This window comes from Hypomesus transpacificus, unplaced genomic scaffold (genome assembly GCF_021917145.1).
Source record: "Hypomesus transpacificus isolate Combined female unplaced genomic scaffold, fHypTra1 scaffold_203, whole genome shotgun sequence".
Lineage (NCBI taxonomy): Eukaryota > Metazoa > Chordata > Actinopteri > Osmeriformes > Osmeridae > Hypomesus > Hypomesus transpacificus.
Window position 1 is genome coordinate 54900 of NW_025813744.1, and position 24548 is coordinate 79447.

The window sequence follows — 24548 nt, forward strand, 5'->3', positions numbered from 1 at the left end:
GATAAGGAATTACAGTGAAAACTGTTTCTGAACTTCAATAACGTCCTTAGGCCTTTTGCGTTTCTTTGAAGTTTGCCATGCAAACATCCCGTTGTTCGAGACTACTTCTGGGGAAATCATGTTTAAAGTGGAAGTTACCCCAACAATACAAGTCATGCTGATAAAGCCACTATAAATATAGTATTAATACATTTCCTTAGTTTTCCGTGTGATTTAAGAGCATAAACTACCGAGATCTTTATGGATTACACATTATATCAACAAATAGAAATTGTAGGCGGCGACGGTCTGACGTCAGCAGTAATTGGTCTGAGTTTCGGCTACCAGGAAACGGGTTGTGGTGACTTCAGAATCCCCGTGTAGACGCTTTGTAGACGCGAAAGAAGTACGAAGTAGCTAGCTAATAGCTATTGTGTCAGACGGAGATTTTAAGGGAAATATTTTGAAGTTTTGAACTCGACAACCTTAACCTTCAGGTGAGTTTTTGTATTTGGCACGATAGCTCGAAAGCTAGATATATATCCATCCATATTTTCTTTAATAGACTAACAACAGGGTCACCAGCAAAGTGATAAATGCAGTTTTTCTTTGCTAGACTAAATAGCCTATTAGCTAGCACAAGCGTATACGTATACGTAGCTAGCTAGCTCTATCGAGGATACACACTACAGCAGACTCATGCTAACGTCTGCTAGCTAGCAGTGTTACCTGCTGTGGCCTGTAATTTGTTAACGAAAAAGCGGATTGCTTTAAATATATATTCTACCAACGACTTGCTGTCTTCCTTCCAAACTAGTTGTTCAATGAGCTACATTCTCTCGATCTGGCTAATTAGCCAGATAGCTTTGTGATGACATGTTAATCATGTGGTAATTTAGATAAGATCAGGATGTACTGACGTCGGCAGTTTGTGGTGGTAACACATCATAGATTTTCTTTTTAGTCCTACTTCAAACTCCACAACAACGCCTTTATATTAAGACGCAGGATATTTTATGTCTGACAGATTTGCCGTGTTACCAAACGTTACATCCGTGTTTACAAACAGTCTATAATAGCAGCATTGTCATGTGTGAGAACTCTTATCAGTGACCGGTCAAAATTGGCGTCAACTAGCTAACCAGGTCAGGTTATTTTCTATTAATAATTTAGTTTAGACACCTGGATGCGGAGTCAGTTGAGCCGGATATTGTTATTTCTTTGGGTTGGGACATGTTATGTAACAGTGGACTGTACCTAGTTAGGTACACAAGGTGTTCAAGATACCAGACCGGACACAAGAAAGCAAGTTCCAGAAAATACCTCATGACTAGCCTCCAGCCCCCCCCCCCCCCCCCCCCCCCCCCCCCATCGTGATTCCCACCCTGCCCCCTCCTTTCATGTCAGCAAAGCTGAATACGTTTCCAAGGGAACTACATTATTCATGCCTTCAGCCAATTAGTTCGGCCCAGTGGAGTTTGAACCGGACAGGCCTCAGGGCCGAGCCGCAGCACTGCAGGGCCAGGCTCATCCAGCTGATCCCCCACCAGGAGGTACTCTGCTGGATGGTTCACCAGGCTGAAGGCCTCCATAGGTGAGGTTATAGTCCCAAAAGAGACCCTTCTGTTGTCCTGGGCCTGGTCTGGGGGGGGGGGAGGTGTTGACATGCTTTGCCTCACCCCAGGCTAGATAACGTGAGTGTGTGCCACACTCTTACATTTCCCCCAGCGAATCCTCCCAGGCCAGGGTTCTGAATCCTCCCAGGCCAGGGTTCTGAATCCTCCCAGGCCAGGGTTCTGAATCTTCCCAGGCCAGGGTTCTGAATCCTCCCAGGCCAGGGTTCTGAATCCTCCCAGGCCAGGGTTCTGAATCTTCCCAGGCCAGGGTTCTGAATCTTCCCAGGCCAGGGTTCTGAATCCTCCCAGGCCAGGGTTCTGAATCCTCCCAGGCCAGGGTTCTGAATCCTCCCAGGCTAGGGTTCTGAATCTTCCCAGGCCAGGGTTCTGAATGGCGGCGACAAAAAAGAGAAAAAGAAACATAAACACTGTTGAGGAAGAAAGAGTCGTTTTGTTCTGTGTCATAATGGCATGTTTGTGCGAGGGAGAAGTGAGTCACTGGCCAGCTTGTGGAGCGATCCAGGGGAAACAGAGTGTCTGGGAGTGCTCGTCTGAGCGACTAGTGGCTGTGTTTGTCAGAGTGTTCTCTCCCTCACCGAGGAGGAACCGGATCGATGGAGCAACTGTGAGAACTTGCCGAAGGGGTCGTTGTATACGTAGGAGAAAAATGTGTTGATCTTTTACATGGTAGAGCCTAATGCATTGTTGACATAGAGTAGGGAGTAGGCTTGTTACGGTGTAGGTTACAGCTGACGTGGGTGGAGTTAGATGTGTTATCGTGTGTCTGTGTGTGCGTGGGAGGAAATGTGGGCATTTGCATCATCTGTGGTCTTGGCAGCGGGATGATAGTGTGCCCCTGACTTCCTCTTTCCTATGTCAGACTCTACAGTCTATACACTTACACAGTCTATACACTTACACAGTCTACACAGTCTATACACTTACACAGTCTATACACTTACACAGTCTATACACTTACTGTCTACACAGTCTATACACTTACACAGTCTACACAGTCTATACACTTACGGTCTATACACTTACAGTCTACACAGTCTATACACTTACACAGTCTATACACTTACACAGTCTACACAGTTTATACACTTACACAGTCTATACACTTAACCAGTCTACAGATACAGTCTATACTTAAACTCAGTCTACGTACAGGTTATAGCTATCTGTTGACAATCACCGGGAGCAGACGCAGGAAACATCAGATGGAACATGAACCTCGTGTCTGTTTATGTCTCTGAGGGAAGGGCAGACCTACGCTCTGAGATAAACCTCACTGTCGGAACTCCAGCGCTGAGGTTTACGATTCATTTCTCCTGGGAGATTATGGAAAACTTGTTTTAGTGGAACTGTTGCCAGCTAGGAGACGGAATGTTGAGTACTGTCGCCATGTTGGGTGGTGGCAGAGAACAGGCCGTAGGACAGGTGTGTTTGTCATGGCAAATGTCCAGGTGTTGGGTAGTGTTTGAAAGGAGAGGCCCTAGGGACAGATGTGTGTGTGTGTTTGTCATGGCAGGTGTCCAGGTGTTGGGTAGTGTTTGAAAGGAGAGGCCCTAGGGACAGATGTGTGTGTGTGTTTGTCATGGCAGGTGTCCAGGTGTTGGGTAGTGTTTGAAAGGAGAGGCCTTAGGGACAGATGTTTGTGTGTTTGTCATGGCAGGTGTCCAGGTGTTGGGTAGTGTTTGAAAGGAGAGGCCCTAGGGACAGATGTTGGTGTGTTTGTCATGGCAGGTGTCCAGGTGTTGGGTAGTGTTTGAAAGGAGAGGCCCTAGAGACAGATGTGTGTGTGTGTTTGTCATGGCAGGTGTCCAGGTGTTGGGTAGTGTTTGAAAAGAGAGGCCCTAGGGACAGGTGTGTGTGTTTGTCATGGCAGGTGTCCAGGTGTTGGGTAGTGTTTGAAAAGAGAGGCCCTAGGGACAGGTGTGTGTGTTTGTCATGGCAGGTGTCCAGGTGTTGGGTAGTGTTTGAAAGGAGAGGCCCTGGGGACAGGTGTGTGTGTTTGTCATGGCAGGTCTCCAGGTGTTGGCCACCTGTGTGACAGTTCCAGGTATGGAGACACACTACCTTCCACACTCATAGTCAGCTGGCTCACTGACCTCACAACCTTTTATCTCTCTCTCTCTCTCTCTCTCTCTCTCTCTCTCTCTCTCTCTCTCTCTCTCTCTCTCTCTCTCTGGCTCTCTCTCTCTCTGGCTCTCTCTCTGGCTCTCTCTCTCTGGCTCTCTCTGTCTCTCTCTCTCTCTGGCTCTCTCTCTCTCTGGCTCTCTCTCTCTCTGTCTCTCTCTCTCTCTGGCTCTCTCCCTCTCTGGCTCTCCCTCTCTGGCTCTCCCTCTCCCTCTCTGGCTCTCCCTCTCTCTCTCTCTGTTTCTCTCTCTTTCTCCTTCCTCCTCCTCCCACTTACTTTCATTTCCTCTTGGCGTCCCCTCCCCCCCCCCCCCCTCCTAATGGATGTAAGTAGGAGTTGTTGATCTGTGGTCGTTCCACTTCCAGTAAAGAGGAAAGTGCTTTGTCACGTTGCTCATTATTTCCCAACAGCACAGGTCAACCCTGTCCTATCACCAGCCTCGACACACAGTCACATGACAAGTCACTACATGGAAAGTTTGTTTTAACTTCCCAGGGCTGGCAAGTTCTCTTTTACGGGCCTTTCTGTTTCAACGTTAACACCTGGGCCAACCTTAACACCTGGGCCAACCTTAACACCAGGGCCAACCTTAACACCTGGGCCAACCTTAACACCTGGGCCAAAACAAATGTTCCCCCCATAAGGACTTTCAAACACAGCAGACGGTCAAGGATCAGATGGGCAAGCCCGTCAGCCTGAATGGCCTGAAGTCTTAGTTTGGTGTGTGTTTGTGTTTGTGTGTGTGTGTGTGTGTGTGTTTGTGTGTGTGTGTGTGTGTGTGAGAGAGAGGTATGCTTTATTGACTCCTGCTATTATAATCTTGTAAAGGTCCACTTAAGCCTAGCCCTATGATAATACAGTAACGGTCTTCTCCAGCTAGGCTAAGCTAGCCCTATGATAATACAGTAAGGCTCTGCTTCAGCTAGGCTAAGCTATTCCAATGATAATACAGTAAGGGTTTACCTCAGCTAGGATAAACTAGCCCTATGATAATACAGGAAGGGTTTTCTCCAGCTAGGCTAAGGTATCCCTATGATAATACAGTAAGGGTCTTCTTCAGCTAGGCTAAGCTAGCCCTCTGATAATACAGTAAGGTTCTGCTTCAGCTAGGCTAAGTTAGCCCTATGATAATACAGTAGGGCCTGCTTAATCTTTGCTAGGCTAGCCTTGGGGTAATACAATGAATATCTGCTCCAGCTAGGCTAAACTAGGCTGGGGGTAATACAATTAAGATTTGCGTTAGCTAAGCTAGCTATATGATAATACATTAAAGGCCTGTTGCGCAATGCTAGGCTATGGCTATAACAATACAGTGTGTGAAGAACTCCCTTCTCTGGGGGAATGTTGTGAATAGTGGAATCTCTTTGATGGTTGAACCTCAAGCCAGATTAGATGAGAGAGGGAGTCTGTTCAACTTAACCAGGCAGGTTTTTCACCCACTCAGCCCTAGACAACACCACTTATCATGAACCAGCCTCTCTCTTTCTCTTTCTCTCTACATCTCTCTCTCTCTCTCTCTCTCTCTCTCTCTCTCTCTCTCTCTCTCTCGCGCGCGCAGTAAAGAAGGAAGGCTAAACCCCTTCCTTTACTGCTCCCCTTCCCTCCATCTCCATCCTCCTTTCTCTCTTCCTCTCCATATCCTCCTCCTCTACAGAGGTAAGGATAAATGGGGATTAGGCTTGTGGTGAAAGACTAAATTGAAAAGCAGGAATCTCATTAAGACTCTGCTGCATGGCACAGCCTTTCAGACTGTCACGACCGTGCACACTCGTGGTACAGTGTTGCCTAACGACCGTGCACACTCGTATGCACACTCACACCGACACACACCTCAAGTTCAAGTCTTTTATTTGTCAGGTACACAGAACAACACAAGGTTAGACTGGGCACTGAAATTCTTAAGACAAGACAACGCAAGCACCTGGCATAACATAACATGTAAGTACACAGAACATAATTTACATCTATGCTGAGCTTAAATAAGTGAAACTTCCTAAATATACAGATAGCAATAAATAATCGACTATACTAACCCTAATACTAAAACTTCCTAAATTACAGATAACAATAAATAGTACACTATACTAACCCTAAATGCACAAAAAACCTGTTCCAACCCTATAACCTATTCTGACCTAAGTGGAGTACAGTCCAGTGTTTCCCACACATAGACTAATTTGTGGTGGTGCGCCACAGAATCAACACCGGCCGCCACACATTGCGTTTCGTAAAACATTTTTTTGATCGCTATTTAGGTTAAAACACGCAGCGTATTCGTTCAGTTGCATTTCTTTTCCCCTGCTCTCCCTCCGTCTCTCTGTTACTGATGCGTCTTTCCCACATATGCACACAGTCACAACATCAGCACACGTTAGCAACAATGCATACATATGCCGTTCTAGTAAGACCGACAGCTATATCAGCGAGCCTTCAGCATTAGTGCCGTAGCTAAAAGTCGAGGAAAGTTGAGGCTACTTTTCGCTAGGTACCTTACTCACATTTAGTCATTTAGCAGACGCTCTTATCCAGAGCAACTTACAGTACTCGAAGTTTCCCCTTCGTTCTTTTGGTGAGAAGTCTGAAGAGCTAGCTACTTACTCAGCGTCATGGAGCCGACCAGTTAAATAGTTGTTTAGCACTAGCGTTGCTACATCTCTCACAAGGCATGTCCTTTCTTCCTCCAGCATGTCGCTGTATCCATCCCTAGAGGATCTGAAGGTGGACAAGGTCATTAAGGTAAGAACGCACACTGGGATCGTTAAACATCTGACTTTAGATCTATATTGATATAATGTGGAACCAGTCTCACAGCAACAAGCAGCTGATATTCAACCTTTTCCTCCTCTCCTCCTCCTCTCCTCCTCCCCAAGGCCCAGGCCCAATTTGTCCAGACCACCTCCACCTTCCCAGCCATCGCCGAAGGGACCTACCCCGAGGGGACCTACCAGCCCCAGCCGGCAGCTGGCCTTGAGGCTCCAGGATCAAGTGAGTCCCAGGCTTTGAGGCCTCCTCTTAACAGACCAGGAGATGCAGCTACAACCCTACAACCATTTATCTCTATCTCCCTCTCTTTCTCTCTCGATCTCTCTCTGTCTGTTGCTCACTGTGTGGGGTCTATTCTGGAATCCGGGGGGGCTATGTGGCAGAGAGCTATTGAGAGCAGAGAGACATGCCGAAAGCCAGAGAGTTAATCTCGTCGGCTTATGATGGAGTTGAGATGAAAGGGAAGTATTTGGAGAGTGCACAGAACCGTTCTTCAGAGGGAAGAAGGGAAGGATAGATGAAGGAGGAGAGTGTGGGAGGGAGTTAGGGAGGGAGGGAGTTGGGGAGGGAGAGAGTGTGGGAGGGAGGGAGGGAAAGAAAGAAAGAACAGAATAATAAGAGTTTAAAGAGGATAAGAGGCCACCGAGGCTAGTGAACACATTTCTGCTCTTATTCTCTCCTCTCCCTCTCTCTTTCTACGCCTGTCTGTCTCCCACTCTCTCCCCTCTCGCCCCTCTCTCCCCTCTCCCCCTCTCTCCCCCCTCCATGGGGGTGGTTTTGTTCTCCCTAGTCAGCCGTAGTCGCTATGGAGACAGCTGGCCTGGCACTAGTGCTGGGACGGGAAGGAGAGGAGGAGGGATGGGGGGGAGGAGAAAGAGAGAGGAGAGAGTGACAGAGGGAATGTTCCACATGGCATGGACCTTGAACTGAGAGAGAGAGAGAGAGAGAGAGAGAGAGAGAGAGAGAGAGAGAGAGAGAGAGAGAGAGAGAGAGAGAGAGAGAGAGAGAGAGAGAGAGACTGAGGGGACTTTGAGGGGCAGGGTGGGGAAATAAAAAGAGGAATGGAGAGTAGAGAGAGAGGAAGGGAGGGAGGTTGTTTTTCCTTGGGACTGAAGGGAACAGACAGGAAGTGGTGTGACATCATCACTAATCTGCAGCCCACCCGGCTCCGGACCAAGTCTCCTCCTCCTCCCTCCTCCTCTCTTACCTCTCTCCTCCTTTCCTCTCTCCTCCTTTCCTCTCTCCTCCTTTCCTCTCTCCTCTTCCCTCCCTCTATTCCTCTCTTTCCTTTCCTCTCTCCTCTCTCATTCACTTCCCCTCACTCTGTGTGTGTGTGTGAGAGAGAGAGGTTGTGTGTGTGAGAGAGAGGTTGTGTGTGTGTGTGTGTGCATGTGAGAGAGGTTGTGTGTGTGTGTGAGGCCTGTAAACGGGTCAGATGAATCACTGTCTGCTAGTCCCCTTGCCTCCTGAGTCTGTGGTCAGTGTCTTTTCCTCTCCCCCCAGGCCACTAGCCTCTAACCTCTCCTCTCCCCCCAGGCCACTAGCCTCTAACCTCTCCTCTCCCCCCAGGCCTCTAGCCTCTCCTCTCCCCCCAGGCCACTAGCCTCTAACCTCTCCTCTCCCCCCAGGCCTCTAACCTCTCCTCTCCCCTCAGGCCTCTAACCTCTCCTCTCCCCCCAGACCTCTCCTCTCCCCCAGGCCTCTAACCTCTCCTCTCCCCCCAGGCCTCTAACCTCTCCTCTCCCCCCAGGCCTCTAACCTCTCCTCTCCCCTCAGGCCTCTAACCTCTCCTCTCCCCCCAGGCCTCTAGCCTCTAACCTCTCCTCTCCCCCCAGGCCTCTAAGCTCTCCTCTCCCCCAGGCCTCTAGCCTCTAACCTCTCCTCTCCCCCCAGTCCTCTAGCCTCTAACCTCTCCTCCCAGGCCTCTAACCTCTCCTCTCCTCCCAGGCCTCTAACCTCTCCTCTCCCCCCAGGCCTCTCTCCTCTCCCCTCAGGCCTCTAACCTCTCCTCTCCCCTCAGGCCTCTAACCTCTCCTCTCCCCTCAGGCCTCTAACCTCTCCTCTCCCCCCAGGCCTCTAACCTCTCCTCTCCCCTCAGGCCTCTAACCTCTCCTCTCCCCTCAGGCCTCTAACCTCTCCTCTCCCCTCAGGCCTCTAACCTCTCCTCTCCCCTGAGGCCTCTAACCTCTCCTCTCCCCTCAGGCCTCTAACCTCTCCTCTCCCCTCAGGCCTCTAACCTCTCCTCTTCCCCCAGGCCTCTAACCTCTCCTCTCCCCTCAGGCCTCTAACCTCTCCTCTCCCCTCAGGCCTCTAACCTCTCCCCTCAGGCCTCTAACCTCTCCTCTCCCCTCAGGCCTCTAACCTCTCCTCTCCCCTCAGGCCTCTAACCTCTCCTCTCCCCTCAGGCCTCTAACCTCTCCTCTCCCCTCAGGCCTCTACCCTCTCCTCTCCCCTCAGGCCTCTAACCTCTCCTCTCCCCTCAGGCCTCTACCCTAACCTGGTGGAGTTGGGGGAGTACATGGGCCTCAGCCTCAACAGTGACGAGGTCCAGAGGAACATGGCGCTGGTGCCCGTGGGCGACAATGTAAGAGACTACCTGTGCGTGCGTGCGTGTGTGCGTGTGTGTGTGTGCGTGTGTGTGAGTGTGTTGGTTGGTCACTGCTTGTCTAGTCATCATGTTGAGGTGGCAGTTCTCCTCAGCCTTCACTCTGGGAGGAAACCCTTCCTCCTCACCTGAATGTTCATGTTGTCTCTCCTTCTACACCATTCCCTCCCTCCCTCCCCTGTACAGCAGGTGTCTCTGTCCCCAGGGCTGGGGGGCATGCTGGGGGGCATGGTGCGCCCAGTGACGGGGGCTGACGTGGGGGTGAGGCGGGCTGAGATCCGTCCTGGTCTGAGAGAGGTGGTGCTCTGTAAGGACCAGGAGGGCAGGGTGGGGCTCCGGCTCAGGGCCATCGACAACGTGAGGCTCTCACACACACACACACGCACACACACGTGCACACACTCACACTCACACACACACACACTCACACACACATGCACACACTCAAGCACACACACACTCACACACGTGCACACACACGTGCAGACATCCCCATGCTATCACTTCCTAGCTTTCACTAAGTAAAGTCTGTGTGTGTGTGTTCATGTGTGTGTATGTGTGTGTTCATGTGTGTGTGTGTTCATGGGTGTGTGTTCATGTGTGTGTGTGTGTGTGTTCATGTGTGTGTGTTCATGTGTGTGTGTGTGTGTGTGTGTTCATGGGTGTGTGTTCATGTGTGTGTGTGTGTGTGTTCATGGGTGTGTGTTCATGTGTGTGTGTGTGTGTGTTCATGGGTGTGTGTTCATGTGTGTGTGTGTGTGTGTTCATGGGTGTGTGTTCATGTGTGTGTGTTCATGGGTGTGTGTGTGTGTGTTCATGTGTGTGTGTGTGTGTGTTCATGGGTGTGTGTGTGTGTGTTCATGTGTGTGTGTGTGTTCATGTGTGTGTGTGTGTGTGTGTTCATGTGTGTGTGTGTGTGTGTTCATGTGTGTGTGTGTGTTCATGTGTGTGTGTGTGTGTGTTCATGGGTGTGTGTGTGTGTGTTCATGTGTGTGTGTGTGTTCATGTGTGTGTGTGTGTGTGTTCATGTGTGTGTGTGTGTTCATGTGTGTGTGTGTGTGTGTTCATGGGTGTGTGTGTGTGTGTTCATGTGTGTGTGTGTGTTCATGTGTGTGTGTGTGTTCATGTGTGTGTGTGTGTGTGTTCATGTGTGTGTGTGTGTGTGTTCATGGGTGTGTGTTCATGTGTGTGTGTGTGTTCATGTGTGTGTGTGTGTGTGTGTTCATGTGTGTGTGTGTGTTCATGTGTGTGTGTGTGTGTGTTCATGTGTGTGTGTGTGTGTGTGCAGGGTGTGTTCATCCAGCTGGTCCAGGGGAACTCCCCTGCTGCTCTGGCAGGGCTGCGTTTCGGGGACCAGGTTCTCCAGATCAACGGTCAGAACTGTGCTGGCTGGAGCCTGGACAAGTCCCACAAGGCCCTGAAGGCTGCAGCCGAGCACCGCATCGAGCTCATCGTCAGGGACAGGTCAGCCACCGCCCACCTCACACTGCAGCTGCTGCTGCTGCTTCCAGAGGTCTGACCGGTCTGTGCCTGGTGACTTTAGATCTGTCTCCCCCTGCTGGTCATCAGGTCACACTGCAGGGCTTCACTTCTGTGTGTGTCTTTTAAGAGACTGTGTGTGTGACTCGTTTATAACGTGTGTGTGTGTGTGTGCGTGCAGGCCGTTCCAGCGCACTATCACCATGCACAAGGACAGCTCCGGACACGTGGGGTTTGTGTTCAAGTCTGGGAAGATCACCTCGCTGGTGAAGGACGGCTCAGCGGCACGGAACGGCCTCCTGACCGACCACTACATCTGTGAGATCAACGGACAGAACGTCATCGGGCTCAAGGTGACAGCCTGCTCACAACACCTCCACACAGCCTGCTCAGACCACCTCCACACACAGCCTGCTCAGACCACCTGTACACACAGCCTGCTCAGACCACCTGTACACACACAGCCTGCTCAGACCACCTGTACACACAGCCTGCTCAGACCACCTGTACACACAGCCTGCTCAGACCACCTGTACACACAGCCTGCTCAGACCACCTGTACACACAGCCTGCTCAGACCACCTGTACACACAGCCTGCTCAGACCACCTGTACACACAGCCTGCTCAGACCACCTGTACACACAGCCTGCTCAGACCACCTGTACACACACAGCCTGCTCAGACCACCTGTACACACAGCCTGCTCAGACCACCTGTACACACAGCCTGCTCAGACCACCTGTACACACAGCCTGCTCAGACCACCTGTACACACACAGCCTGCTCAGACCACCTGTACACACAGCCTGCTCAGACCACCTGTACACACAGCCTGCTCAGACCACCTGTACACACAGCCTGCTCAGACCACCTGTACACACAGCCTGCTCAGACCACCTGTACACACAGCCTGCTCAGACCACCTGTACACACAGCCTGCTCAGACCACCTGTACACACACAGCCTGCTCAGACCACCTGTACACATTCTCATTCAATCTTCAGTCACTTTATGTAATTTAAAGTCAATATTTAGGTAATTTTAAGTAAATTTTATTTGATTTATTCGTAGTTATTATTTCATTTAATTGTTGCCAGAGCTCTAGTTCTGTTAGCAGATTTAGCTCCATTTGACAATCCCTAACAACCTGCCTAAATAATAATCTAAGCCTTTCATAAACATGCTTGCCCATATGAGCTGCTATGACAATAATGTGTGTGTGTGTGTGTAGGACGCCCAGATCAAGGACATCCTCACGACTTCTCCCACCACCATGACCATCACCATCATGCCCAAGTTCATCTATGAACACATGATCAAGAGGTGAGGTCACTTCCTCGTGGGCAGGGCATAACCGTCCTAAATGGGCACATACACATAGGACAGTTACAATACCATACTTCACAGAACATCCAATCAACCTTGTGTGTGTGTGTGTGTGTGTGTAGGATGTCCAGTGGTCTCCTGCGTTCAGCCATGGACCACTCTGTTCCAGAGGTGTGATGAAGACCAGAACCACAACCCTCCATCAGGATGCCTCACTCCTTCTTTACTCTCCTCTACTCTCCTCATCTCTCCTCTACTCTCCTCATCTCTCCTTTCCTCTCCTCATCTCTCTTTCCTCCCCTCTCTTCTCCTCATTTCTCCTCTCCTCTCCATTCTTTCCTCTCTTCTCCTCCTCCTCTCTTTGTTTGTCTGACTGGATCTCTGTCTCATCTATGCTGTTTTCTCACCTGTTAGGGTGTCCCTCTATCACACAATCATCGCCGTCGCCATATTCATCATCGCCTGCTCGTCGTTAACATGATCTAAGATGCCTTTTCTTCTGTGGTTCAGAAACATCAGCATGTTCTTATCCGCTGTACTGTAGTTCTTTTCTACTCTGTCTTTTTTTGTTTGAGTTTTTATGACAACATGTTTATGCTCTTTTATACACGATAACCATGTAGTTCTACTTCCTGTTGTTCCCTATGTGACGTCGAGTCCGGCTGGGTTTCTAAGACATGAGTCACTCCCGTCCTCCCAGTCCTGCAGAACGGCCCGACCTTTCACCTTTCTGTGTTCAGACGCTGTAGAGTCGATCTCCATGGCGATACAGAACCCTCAGATGCTGTAGAGTCTCATCTCCATGGTGATACAGAACCCCTCAGGTGCTGTATAGTTGATCTCTATGGCGATACAGAACCCTCAGATGCTGTAGTCTATCTCCATGGCGATACAGAACCCTCAGGGGTTCTGGCTTCGTCCTCCTTCCCTAAGCCCCGCCCCCTCAAAGGTGTCACATGATGCCCCTTAGTGCACTTCCTTATTAAAGTCTTTCCTGTCATTTCAACTTGTTGTTAGTGTAGACGTGGCCACAGGTGACTGAGGAACAGTTATGAAGCAACACCTGACTTCACTCTTTGGTTGGAATCGTTTGATGCACAAAAATAATCATCGTAAAAATTGAAGTTGTTTACTGACTAACACACCATGGGTTCAGTCAGCCTGTTGCATTCTGGGGGATTTTGATGTGATTACAAGAGAACTTCCCTGTAATCAATGATTGATTCGTGAGAAGGAAAGGGAAAGTCTGGATATTGATCAGTGGATTTGTCTTCTTGAAATGACAATGTTGTTGTTCCTGTTCCAGCTGTTCATGTGGGTCCTACACATCTTTTTATGGTTTAGAAATGTAGTCTTTGATAAACGTCACAACCGTCATCCTGTAAATGCTAAAGGAATCTGAAAGTTTATATACGAATGTAACCAAGATAATTATTGTAAGACAAATAAAATGATATTTGCGGTTCACGTGTGTGTAGTTCTGTAACAGAGGACCATGTTAAGCTCTTTATGGCCAAAGACACAGATGAATAATAATGAGAGAACATCTCAAACCAGACAGTCCATCTCCCGTCTCCATGACGACCTGTATTGTGGTGTTGTGATCCTCTGCAGACAGAGAGCACAGTATTGTCCTGTGGCTGGATGGAGCAGGTGATGGTGAAGCTGTGGTCCCTGAACACCTGCAGCCCCTGCTGCAGGTCCTTGGAGACCCCTAGCATTGAGGAAGACAGGGAGATTCTCAGCACTGTTGCACACTCCCTCAGTGCAGACTCAGACCAATCACAGCGAGATAGAAACAGCCATGCAGTATGTTCTTCATCATCATCGTATCTTGTTGAAAGGGCAGAGCCCCAGTCCAGCTGTCTGCACACTACAGCTGCAGCTCTCAGGTCCCAGACAGACACACTGCCCACTCCCCTCCACTCTCCCTGGTGTTTCAGCTCCACTCCACCAGCACAGCGGCCATCTCCTCCCTCCAACCTCACATCATCTGGCTCTGGAGAGAGACAGGAGACATTCATCTTGGAAAGACAAACTGCTTCTTCCAGTACCTGAGCAGGTGAGTCCAACAGCATTGCCAGGTGAGCAGGTGTTTCTAGCTGTCTGAGGTGTCACAGTCCAGGAGACGGGACTCCTTGCCTCCACACTGGAACTATCAGGTCCTAACCCTATCCTTGAGGAGGGGGGGGGGGGGTGTTATTAAATTATGACAATTAGATGCTGTCTGTCAGCCCCCCCCCCCCCTCCTATCAATTCAAACACTGGATGAATTCAACTTTTGTAAGACAGTGAAAGTGTTCAAAGTTCAGGAACAAGGATGTACCGTGAGTCTAATAAACCTTCATATAGCATTTAATAATAATGTAAATAAGTATCTGTTGCAATGTACTGACAGCTACTGTTATATGGAGGACCAAACCTGCCATATTGTATTCATTTATTGATTGATTGATTTATTCATTCATTTATATATTCATTTATTCATTCATTCATTCATTCATTCATTCATTCATTGTTCCCAATATGATAATGCCAGGCCAGTAGGCGTGGAAACTGACGTTCAGACATTTCAATCAATCCAGAGCCATAGATTCAATCTAGCTAACTCCTGGGACACACTGGCTGCGAAGCGCCCTGAAGTGTTCTGAAGCGCCACAATCTGCTACGAATGGTGCGGTGCTGTTCACACTAGACGCGCATTTCTCCACGCCGTCACCAAGCCTTTCACCTTCTCTGAGCTTTCCTTTTAAACATGTAAATCTGACATGGTACATAAACATGGCATAGGCTACAGGCTATTTAGGCAACTTGTTGCTCCAAAAATCGTCGCAACAGCATCCCATTCCCAACATAATGTGGCAACGTTTGGCTTTTTGTTATGGAGTTAGATTAGTTTCATAATTCAAACAAACAAACGTAACACGATTCAAACAAACTTAACACGATCCAAACAAACGTAACACGATTCATACAAACATAACACGATTCAAACAAACAAACGTAACACGATTCAAACAAACGTAACACGATTCACAAATGTATTTCGTGATTCACAAATGTAACACGATTCACAAATTAATGACCCTATTACATTCGTTTGCAACCTGACAAACACAAGTTACAAATCCCTGCATTCGTTGGTGTGAATCCCTGCATTCGTTGGTGTGGATTTTTGGAACTTTCCTGACGCGCTTAGATTCACGAATGCATTTTTTCTAAAATATATCCTCTGCAGCCTATCAGACGTCTCCCGGTGGGGGTGAACATTGGCCAGATACCTCTGACGGAGCTTGCAAGACCACTTCCGTTACATACCCGTCACATCCACATGGGATGCTTACTGTCTGGGTGAACACATCACAGAATAGAGGAACTGATCTTCAGACAGGAAGACAGGGTTGGCATGTATTTATTAAACAGTCATGCGATCTTCGATGTTTAGCGACTCAACACCCCCCAACCCCCACACACATACCCTCCTCCCCCAAAGTTGCATCACCGTGGTGATGTCATCGTATGGGGAGCTACAGCAGGTGTTAACAGCCTGGTGGTCAACAGAACATCAACTTGCTGTCACTGCCTCCTCCCTCTCCTCCTCTCCTCTCTCCTCCTCTCCTCTCCTCTTGCCTCCTCTCCTCTCTCCTCCTCTCCTCTGAGACCAGGTATGTATCCTCTCTTTCTCAGGGATTAGTCAGACTGGGATCAAGATCACCGGAGAATAGAGAGACAGAGGGGGTGAGGAACATGTATGTCAAGTAGGAATGAAAGAGAGAGGGAGATAGAGAAGGAGAGAGAAGGAGAGAGAGAGGGTGTCTGAGAAAGACACAGAAAGGGCCAGAGAGAGAGAGTGAGAGGGGCAGAGAGAGAGAGAGAGAGGTGTGAGAGGGGCAGAGAGAGAGAGGTGTGAGAGGGGCAGAGAGAGAGAGGAAGGCTGGTGTTTCCATGTTTAGAGCTGACTGACCTCCTCATTCCCAGCTGATCAGCTCTGGACTCAGAAGCCGGCCTCTCCACTGCCAACTCTCTACGTTACCGGCTGATTTAACGGTTGATTTTTCGACTGCTTAACCAAACACTTAACCTATTTTTAGCAGCTTATTTTTCTCCTGGCTGCTTTATCACGTCCTGTGGACCTGATGTCGCTAGATCTCCAGTCAGGATGTCCCTACAGAGAGACCTGCTCTGGTCCATGCAGAGAGACCTGCTCTGGTCCATGCAGAGAGACCTGCTCTGGTCCATGCAGAGAGACCTGCTCTGGTCCATGCAGAGAGACCTGCTCTGGTCCCTGCAGAGAGACCTGCTCTGGTCGCAGCCCAGCTCCTCTGGTTACTCAGCATCATCCGTAAGTACAGCTAATACAGAACTCTACATTGCTCACATATACAGTGCCCTCCAAAAGTATTGGAACAGTGAGGCCAATTCCTTTATTTTTGCTGTAGACTGAAAACATTTGGGCTTGACATCAAACGATGAACGTGAAACCAGAGATCAACGTTTCAGCTTTTATTTCCAGGTATTTACATCAGGATCTGATGCACAAATTAGAAAATATCACCTTTTTGTTCGAACCCACCCATTTGTCACGTGAGCAAAAGTATTGGAACATATGACTGACAGGTGTGTTTTGTTGCCCAGGTGTGTCCTATTTCATACATTATTCAATCAATAAATACCACTGAATGTCTACACTCAGGTTCAGATTGGGTAAGATAGGTTTTGTCTATGCAGACTGTATTCAGAGGTGAAAACAACATGAAAACCGGAGCGCTGTCTTTGGGTGAAAAACAAGCAATTGTGAGTCTTAGAGAAGATGGAAAATCAATCAGAGCCATTGCAGAAACATTGGCCATAGCCAGTACAACCATTTGGAATGTCCTGAAGAAGAAGAAAACTACTGGTGTACTAAGTAACAGACGTCGAACAGGTAGACCAAGGAAAACATCAGCAGTTGATGACAGAAACATTGTGAGAGCTGTAAAGAAAGACCCTAAAACAACTGTTAGTGAGATCAGCAACAACCTCCAGATGGCAGGAGTGAAGGTATCACTATCTACTGTTCGCAGAAGACTTCATGAACAAAAGTACAAGGGCTACACCAGAAGATGCAAACCACTCATTAGCAAGAAGAATAGGAAGGCCAGGCTGGAATTTGCCAAAAAGTACAGAGATGAACCTCAAAAATTCTGGGACAAAGTTTTATGGACTGATGAGACAAAGATTAACTTTTACCAAAGTGATGGAAAGGCTAAAGTTTGGAGAAAGAAAGGAACTGCTCATGATCCCAAACACACAAGCTCATCTGTGAAACACGGTGGAGGTAATGTCATGGCTTGGGCTTGCATGGCTTCTTCTAGGACGGGCTCATTAATCTTCATTGAGGATGTAACACATGATGGCAGCAGCAAAATGAACTCGGAAGTCTACAGAAACATTTTGTCTGCCAATTTAAGGAAAGATGCAACCAAACTGATTGGCAGAGCCTTCATCATGCAGCAAGATAACGACCCAAAACACACTGCCAAAACAACAAAGGAGTTCATCAGGGGCAAGAAATGGAAGGTATTAGACTGGCCAAGTCAATCTCCAGACTTAAACCCTATAGAGCATGCATTTTACCTGCTTAAGAGGAGACTGAAGGGAGGAACCCCACAAAACAAACAACAACTGAAAGAGGCTGCAGTGAAAGCCTGGGAAAGCATCAAAAAGGAAGAATGCAAAAGTTTGGTGACGTCAATGGGTCACAGACTTGCTGCAGTTATTGAAAGCAAAGGATTTGCAACTAAATATTAAGTCTTATTCACTTAAATATGTTTTAAGTATATCTGTTCCAATACTTTTGCTCACATGACAAATGGGTGGATTCAAACAAAATGTGATATTTTCTTAGTTGTGCATCAGATCCTGATGTAAATACCTGGAAATAAAAGCTGAAACGTTGATCTCTGGTCTCACGTTCATTATTTGATGTCAAGCCCAAATGTTTTCAGTCTACAGCAAAAATAAAGGAATTCGCCTCACTGTTCCAATACTTTTGGAGGGCACTGTATACAGTGTATACGAGTACGCACATACACACACACACATGCATATACTTGCACACAGACATGCACGTTTACACCCACATTCACACACACACACACACACACACACTGCCTAAAACCAGTTTGGCTACATTGCAGACAACATGTAGTGTTGTGAGCTTCAGTTATCTGATCCAGGGCATCACAGCTTGGCCTAGAACCTTTATTTCCATGGCAGCAGGGGCAGGTTCATGTCCATGTTTAGCACCTCCCTCTCCCTCTCCCTCTCCCTCTCCCTCTCCCTCTCCCTCTCCCTCTCCCTCTCCCTCTCCCTCCCTCTCTCTCTCTCTCCCTCACTCCCTCCTCCACAATGAGAATGTGAACATTGTTTCCATCTCTCCAGAGAGGTGACTGTCATGCCAGTGTAGAGTTTCACTGGTGATGACTGTACCCAGGGTGTCCAGCCTGGTGATGACTGTACCCAGGGTGTCCAGCCTGGTGATGACTGTACCCAGGGTGTCCAGCCTGGTGATGACTGTACCCAGGGTGTCCAGCCTGGTGATGACTGTACCCAGGGTCCCCAGCCTAGTGATGACTGTACATTTACATGTAGTCATTTAGCAGACGCTCTTATCCAGAGCGACTTACAGTAAGTACAGGGACATTCCCCCCCGAGGCAAGTAGGGTGAAGTGCCTTGCCCAAAGACACAACGTCATTTGGCACAGCTGGGAATCGATCCAGCAACCTTCTGATTACTAGCCCGACTCCCTCACCACTCAGCCATCTCCCGGGTACCCAGGGTGTCCAGCCTGGTGATGACTGTACCCAGGGTCTCCACCGTGAGCACAGCCTATGGGCTCCAACAGAAGTCAGGTGCCCCTTGGAGAGGTGTGCTAACAAAAATCAAGTGCTCTTAAAGTGACATGTATGTGACGTGAATCAAACATGTCTTATAGTGCAGATACAAGGTGAGGCTCACACACTGCATCCTAAAGCTTGTATTTGGAGAGAGAAAGAGAGGAGGATGAGAGAGAGAGATGAGAGATAGCAAGGAAGAGAGAGAAAGAGAAAGTGCTAGAGAAACAGAGAGGTGACGAGACAAGCAAAGAAAAGGTCAGGAGATAAGAGAGACAAGCAGAGAGTAGGTCAGTAGATAAGAGAGACAAGCAGAGAGTAGGTCAGTAGATAAGTGTGGCTGGATTCCATTCCTCATAAAACATGAACATTTAGAACTGCGCACCTCTGATCCTTCATCTTACTCTGTTTTTTCTGTTAAGCACTATTTGTATGTCGTTTGGATGAAAGGGTCTGATTGGTGAATATCATGAACCAGGAGCTTTTACAGTGAGGTCACTGTGGTGCATTTACAGTCCCGACACTACAGCGATTGAGCATGTGACTGTGTGTGTGTGTGTACTGTGTGTGTGTGTATGTGTATGAGTGTGTGTGTTGGGGTGCAGTAGAATGTGTGTCTAAAAGTAGTTCCTGTGCCCTGTCTGCTCCTAGCAACCAGACACCTCAGCTGGCCAAAGCCACGGTCCTCAGAACGTACAGTAGCTGTCTGTTCACTGTGTGTGTGCGTGTGTGGGCGTGTGTGTCCGTGGGCGTGTGTGTGGTGTGTGCGTGTGGTGTGTGTGTGTGTGTGTGTGCTGCAGCAGTACGGCAGGTCTGGATGAGTTAAGGCATCTGGAGCAGCTGGAGCCAGAGGAGAGACAAGACAGAGAAGACCCACGAGAATACTGCTATGGTACCTCTCTCTCTCTCTCTCTGGCTCTCTCTATAGCTCTGTATGTCTCTCTCTGTGTCTCTCTGGCTCTGTATGTCTCTCTCTCTCAAGCTGTGTCTAATGATGTACCAGCACATGTATATGTACCTGTTGGCAGTATCTTACTAGGTGTGTATGTCTCCAGGAGGTTACCACCCTGTCCAGGTAGGAGACACCTTCAACAGGAGGTACCAGGTTCTGTCCAGGCTGGGCTGGGGGGTTTTCTCCACGGTCTGGCTCTGCCAAGACCTCAGGTGGGTCCAACTGATGAGCAAACGGGAAAAAATGAAAAACAGGACCAATTACAAAGTGTGATTTTGTTGTTTATTTGTTCAATAGATTTTCAAATAATATATCCATTATTGTGATCATCTATCTATCTCCCATTCGTGCATCCATCCATCCATCCATTCATGAATTGCTCCTTCCAAGGTTTCTTAAATTTTTTCTCCTGTTGGGAGTTTTTCTGGGAGTTTTTCCTTGTCTTCCTTGAGGGTTTAGGTTGCTTGAGGGGCAGTTCTATGGGCGCATGTGAAGCCCTCTGTGACATGCTTGCGTGTAAAAAGGGCTATACAAATACATGTTGATTTGATCCCTCCCTCCCCCAGGCAGGGCAGGTGTGTGGCTGTGAAGGTGTTGAAGAGTGGGACAGGCTTCACTCTGGCAGGACAGGATGAAGTCTCTCTGCTACGCTGTGTAAGTATCCTCTCCTCCTTCTCTATCTCTCCTCTTTTTCTCTTCCTCTCTCTGTTCTTTCTCTCTTTCCTCTATATCTCTCCTCCTCTCCTCCGAATCTTTATTGGGATGTTTGTTTATTATTATTATAGAAACATCTCTCTCTCCTTCTTCCCTCCTCTTCCTCCTCTCCTCTCCTCTTCCTCCCTCCTCCTCCTCTCCTCTTCCTCCCCCCTCCTCTCCCCAGGCCAGTGGACCCACAGCGCGTCATCCTCACAGTGGCAGGATTGTACAGTTGCTAGACGAGTTCCAACTGGTGGGGGTCAACGGGGTCCGTATCTTTCATCTGTGTGTTAGTGTGTGTGTGTGTGTGTGCGTGCGTGTAAATGTGCGCTTGTGTGTATGTATGTGTGTGGTTCCTTGACCCAGCCGTCTAGACGTGTGTCTGGTTCTGGAGCTGCTTGGTCCGGACCTGCGCTGCTGGCAGGTGTGCTTCGGGAGCCCAGGACTGCCGCTCCCCCGGGTCAGACAGGTGCTCACCCAGGTAGGCTGCTGTCTGGTCCTCAGGTAGGCTGCTCTCTGGCCCTCAGGTAGGCTGCTCTCTGGTCCTCAGGTAGGCTGCTGTCTGGTCCTCAGGTAGGCTGCTCTCTGGTCCTCAGGGAGGCTGCTGTCTGTTCCTCAGGTAGGCTGCTGTCTGGTCCTCAGGTGGGCTGCTGTCTGTTCCTCAGGTGGGCTGCTGTCTGGTCCTCAGGTAGGCTGCTGTCTGGTCCTCAGGTGGGCTGCTGTCTGTTCCTCAGGTAGGCTGCTGTCTGGTCCTCAGGTGGGCTGCTGTCTGTTCCTCAGGTAGGCTGCTGTCTGGTCCTCAGGTAGGCTGCTGTCTGGTCCTCAGGTGGGCTGCTGTCTGTTCCTCAGGTAGGCTGCTCTCTGGTCCTCAGGTAGGCTGCTGTCTGGTCCTCAGGTAGGCTGCTGTCTGGTCCTCAGGTAGGCTGCTCTCTGGTCCTCAGGTAGGCTGCTGTCTGGTCCTCAGGTAGGCTGCTGTCTGTTCCTCAGGTGGGCTGCTGTCTGGTCCTCAGGTAGGCTGCTGTCTGGTCCTCAGGTAGGCTGCTGTCTGTTCCTCAGGTAGGCTGCTGTCTGGTCCTCAGGTAGGCTGCTGTCTGGTCCTCAGGTAGGCTGCTGTCTGGTCCTCAGGTAGGCTGCTGTCTGGTCTGAATAGAGCACAGATGTTTCACCACTCCTGCATAGCAGCCTGTCGCGCTCTCTCTGTGTGTCGCTGTTCAGGTCCTGCAGGGTTTGGACTACCTTCACTCCCAGTGTAAGATTATCCACACAGACATCAAGCCTGAGAACATCCTGCTGTGCCTGGAGGAGCAGGACCACCCTCAGACACCAGGGGGCGCCACCACAAGCCCCAGCCATGGCACCAAGGCTGGTACCACCTCAGGTTGACAGCTTACTTTGTTTTGAAACCTTTGACTACTTCCCTTCCGTTGACAGAAACATGAGAAGTAAAGAGTAAAATATAATTTTCATAGTATGAAAGTAAATAAGAATACAACAGTGCAACAATACCAGCTTGCTGATTAAAGTATGGTGAACATGTTAGATGAGAGTTTTTTCATTCTCCAGACAACAATGTCATGGGCTGCCTCAGCATGGAGGAGATGAAGGTGAAGATCGCTGACCTGGGGAGTTCCTGCTGGGTGGTGAGGAGGAGGAGGAGGAGGAGGAGGAGGAGGAGGAGGAGGGGGAGGGGGAGGGGGAGGGGGAGGGGGAGGGGGAGGGGGAGGGGGAGGGGGAGGGGGAGGAGGAAGGGGGGAGGAGGAGGAAGAGGGGGGGAGGAGGAGAAGGAGAGGAAGGTTACAACGATATCGATGGCAAAGATTTAATTCTGAAGATTCCTTTTATTTATATCTGAACCTGTAGTTTCCCTCCCCAGTATAAACACTTCAGTGAGGAGATCCAGACCCGTCAGTACCGCTCCCTGGAGGTGCTGCTGGGCTCAGAGTACGGCCCGCCTGCAGACATCTGGAGCGTGGCCTGCATGGTGAGTCATCCATCCTCAGAACATCATCATCCATCCATCCATATACCATCATCCTCAGAACATCATCCATCCTCAGAACATCATCATCCATCCATCCATATACCATCATCCTCAGAACATCATCATGCTCAGAACATCATCATCCTCAGAATCTCATCATCCTCAGAACATCATCATCCATCCACAGAAGAACAACACTGTTCACACCATGTAATGTTAACACAATATCAACAAACACAATGTGGTCTGAACAGTAATACTTTATAAAAACATGTTCATCCTCTTACAGTAAAACTATTTGTTATTTAGGCTTTTGAGCTGATTACTGGAGACTCTCTGTTTGAGCCCAAAGCTGGCAAGACCTTCACCCTGGAGGAAGGTCTGAACAACTCTCTTTTTTCTCTCTCTCACACACACATGCACAAGCCCTCACATACATACTCACACACTCGTGACACGGTTAACAGTTATCACGCTATGGATTCTGGGTAACGTAGTCCCTCTTGTTCCTCCCTCTCTAGACCACCTGGCTCACATCATAGAGCTGCTTGGCAGGATTCCTCCATCGCTGGCGCTGTCTGGAAGATTCTCCTCAGAGTACTTCACCCTCACAGGTGAGGCTCCTCAGAGTACTTCACCCTCACAGGTGAGGCTCCTTAGAGTACTTCACCCTCACAGGTGAGGCTCCTCAGGTGAGGCTCCTCAGAGTACTTCACCCTCACAGGTGAGGTTCCTTAGAGTACTTCACCATCACAGGTGAGGCTCCTCAGAGTACTTCAGCCTCACAGGTGAGGTTCCTTAGAGTACTTCACCCTCACAGGTGAGGCTCCTCAGAGTACTTCACCCTCACAGGTGAGGCTCCTCAGAGTACTTCACCCTCACAGGTGAGGCTCCTGTCCACGCTTCTCCTCCTCTTACCTTCCCCTCCTCCTCGTCTTCCTCCTCCTCTTCCCCCTCCTCCTTCTCCTCTCCAGGTGATCTGCGTCACGTTGGCCCACTCTGTGTCTGGGGTCTGTACGAGGTCCTGGTTGAGAAGTACCACTTCCTGTTGAGTGAAGCGTTGCAGCTGTCTGACTTCCTGTTGCCCATGCTGGAATACCACCCAGAGAGGAGGGCAACGGCTGCACAGAGTCTGCTGCACCCCTGGCTGTCCTCCTGATGGTTCCTCTTCATGCACCCCTCCCCCTCCTCCTGATGGTTCCTCCTCCCCTCCTGCCCCCCTACCCCTCCTCATGCCCCTCCCTCCCCCTCCTCCTGCCCCCCCTATCCCTCCTCCTACCCCCCCACCCCTCCACCTACCCCCCCTACCCCTCCTCCTCTTCCTGCCCCCTCCTCCTCATGCCCCTCCCTCCCCCTCCTCCTGTCCCCCCTATCCCTCCTTCTACCCCCCTACCCCTCCTCCTACCCCCCCCTACTCCTCCAGCTGCCCCCCCACATCCTCCTGTGTTGGTGTAGGCCCTACACTGTAGGGGTAGTTTGGTACTGAAGTGCGAGCTAGTGTTTTCCACCGGTGCTAATTACACTTTTCATATTTATATGTATGTGATTAATCAAAAATTGCTAAAAGCATGTGATGTTAAGTGAGTACGTATTAATAATTGAAATACCACAGAGCATTGATACGCTTCTTAATAAGACTTTTTAATTAAAAAAATAAAAACTGAAAAACATGTTGAGTATACATTTTGAAAATCCTGGATTGTATATGAATTAGTCTCACACTGGACAGAATGAGAGTGGAAGATTGTTGTCTGTTACATCAATGAACAAATAGAAAGAAGGACAGAGAAATAGAGGAGTGAAGAAATGGAGGGATGAAGTGGTAGAGCAGAGGAGAGAGGAAGAGGAAAGATGGAGGAATGGAGGCGGAGAGATAGAGGTAGATGGAGGAATGGAGAGGTGGAGATAGAGGAGATAGAGAAAGGTAGATGAGGAGAGAGACAGGAAACAGAGAGAGAGAGAAGTATGTGTGTGTCAGAGTCATCCTATCCAGCTGTAGGCGCGACACTCAAGCAGGTGGTTGTGTTTGTAGACCACTTTGTAACCACACAGTGTCAGCAACTTCACACACTTCCTGGGTCAGGAGGTGGGCTTCACAGGCCTGGTACTGGAGGGGGGGAGGGAGAGGGAG

General features: G+C 49.2%; 2 protein-coding genes across 5 annotated transcripts; both read left to right on the forward strand.

The window, feature by feature from the left end:
* Window positions 1–309: 309 nt before the first annotated feature.
* sdcbp2 (syndecan binding protein (syntenin) 2) lies at window positions 310–13379 on the forward strand. 2 transcript variants are annotated; one of them, XM_047013787.1, is made up of 9 exons: window positions 310–476; window positions 6423–6474; window positions 6609–6723; window positions 8985–9085; window positions 9293–9463; window positions 10395–10570; window positions 10767–10938; window positions 11818–11909; window positions 12035–13379. In XM_047013787.1, exons 2-9 carry the CDS (start codon window positions 6424–6426, stop codon window positions 12087–12089), a joined length of 933 nt encoding a protein of 310 aa, XP_046869743.1. In that variant the 5' UTR covers window positions 310–476; window position 6423; the 3' UTR covers window positions 12090–13379. The 2 variants fall into 2 exon arrangements, with proteins under 2 accessions (XP_046869743.1, XP_046869745.1); XM_047013789.1 differs by having other exon boundaries at window positions 9296–9463.
* Window positions 13380–15157: 1778 nt separating this feature from the next.
* Window positions 15158–23641, forward strand: si:ch211-220i18.4 (SRSF protein kinase 3). Of its 3 annotated transcripts, XM_047013784.1 has the most exons (13): window positions 15158–15577; window positions 16004–16254; window positions 19589–19680; window positions 19844–19952; window positions 20307–20394; window positions 20621–20708; window positions 20811–20917; window positions 21652–21814; window positions 22000–22076; window positions 22310–22417; window positions 22727–22796; window positions 22939–23031; window positions 23392–23641. In XM_047013784.1, exons 2-13 carry the CDS (start codon window positions 16049–16051, stop codon window positions 23574–23576), a joined length of 1386 nt encoding a protein of 461 aa, XP_046869740.1. In that variant the 5' UTR covers window positions 15158–15577; window positions 16004–16048; the 3' UTR covers window positions 23577–23641. The 3 variants fall into 3 exon arrangements, with proteins under 3 accessions (XP_046869740.1, XP_046869739.1, XP_046869741.1); XM_047013783.1 differs by lacking the exon at window positions 15158–15577 and having other exon boundaries at window positions 15783–16254; XM_047013785.1 differs by lacking the exon at window positions 15158–15577 and having other exon boundaries at window positions 15783–16254; window positions 22000–22040.
* Window positions 23642–24548: the final 907 nt, after the last annotated feature.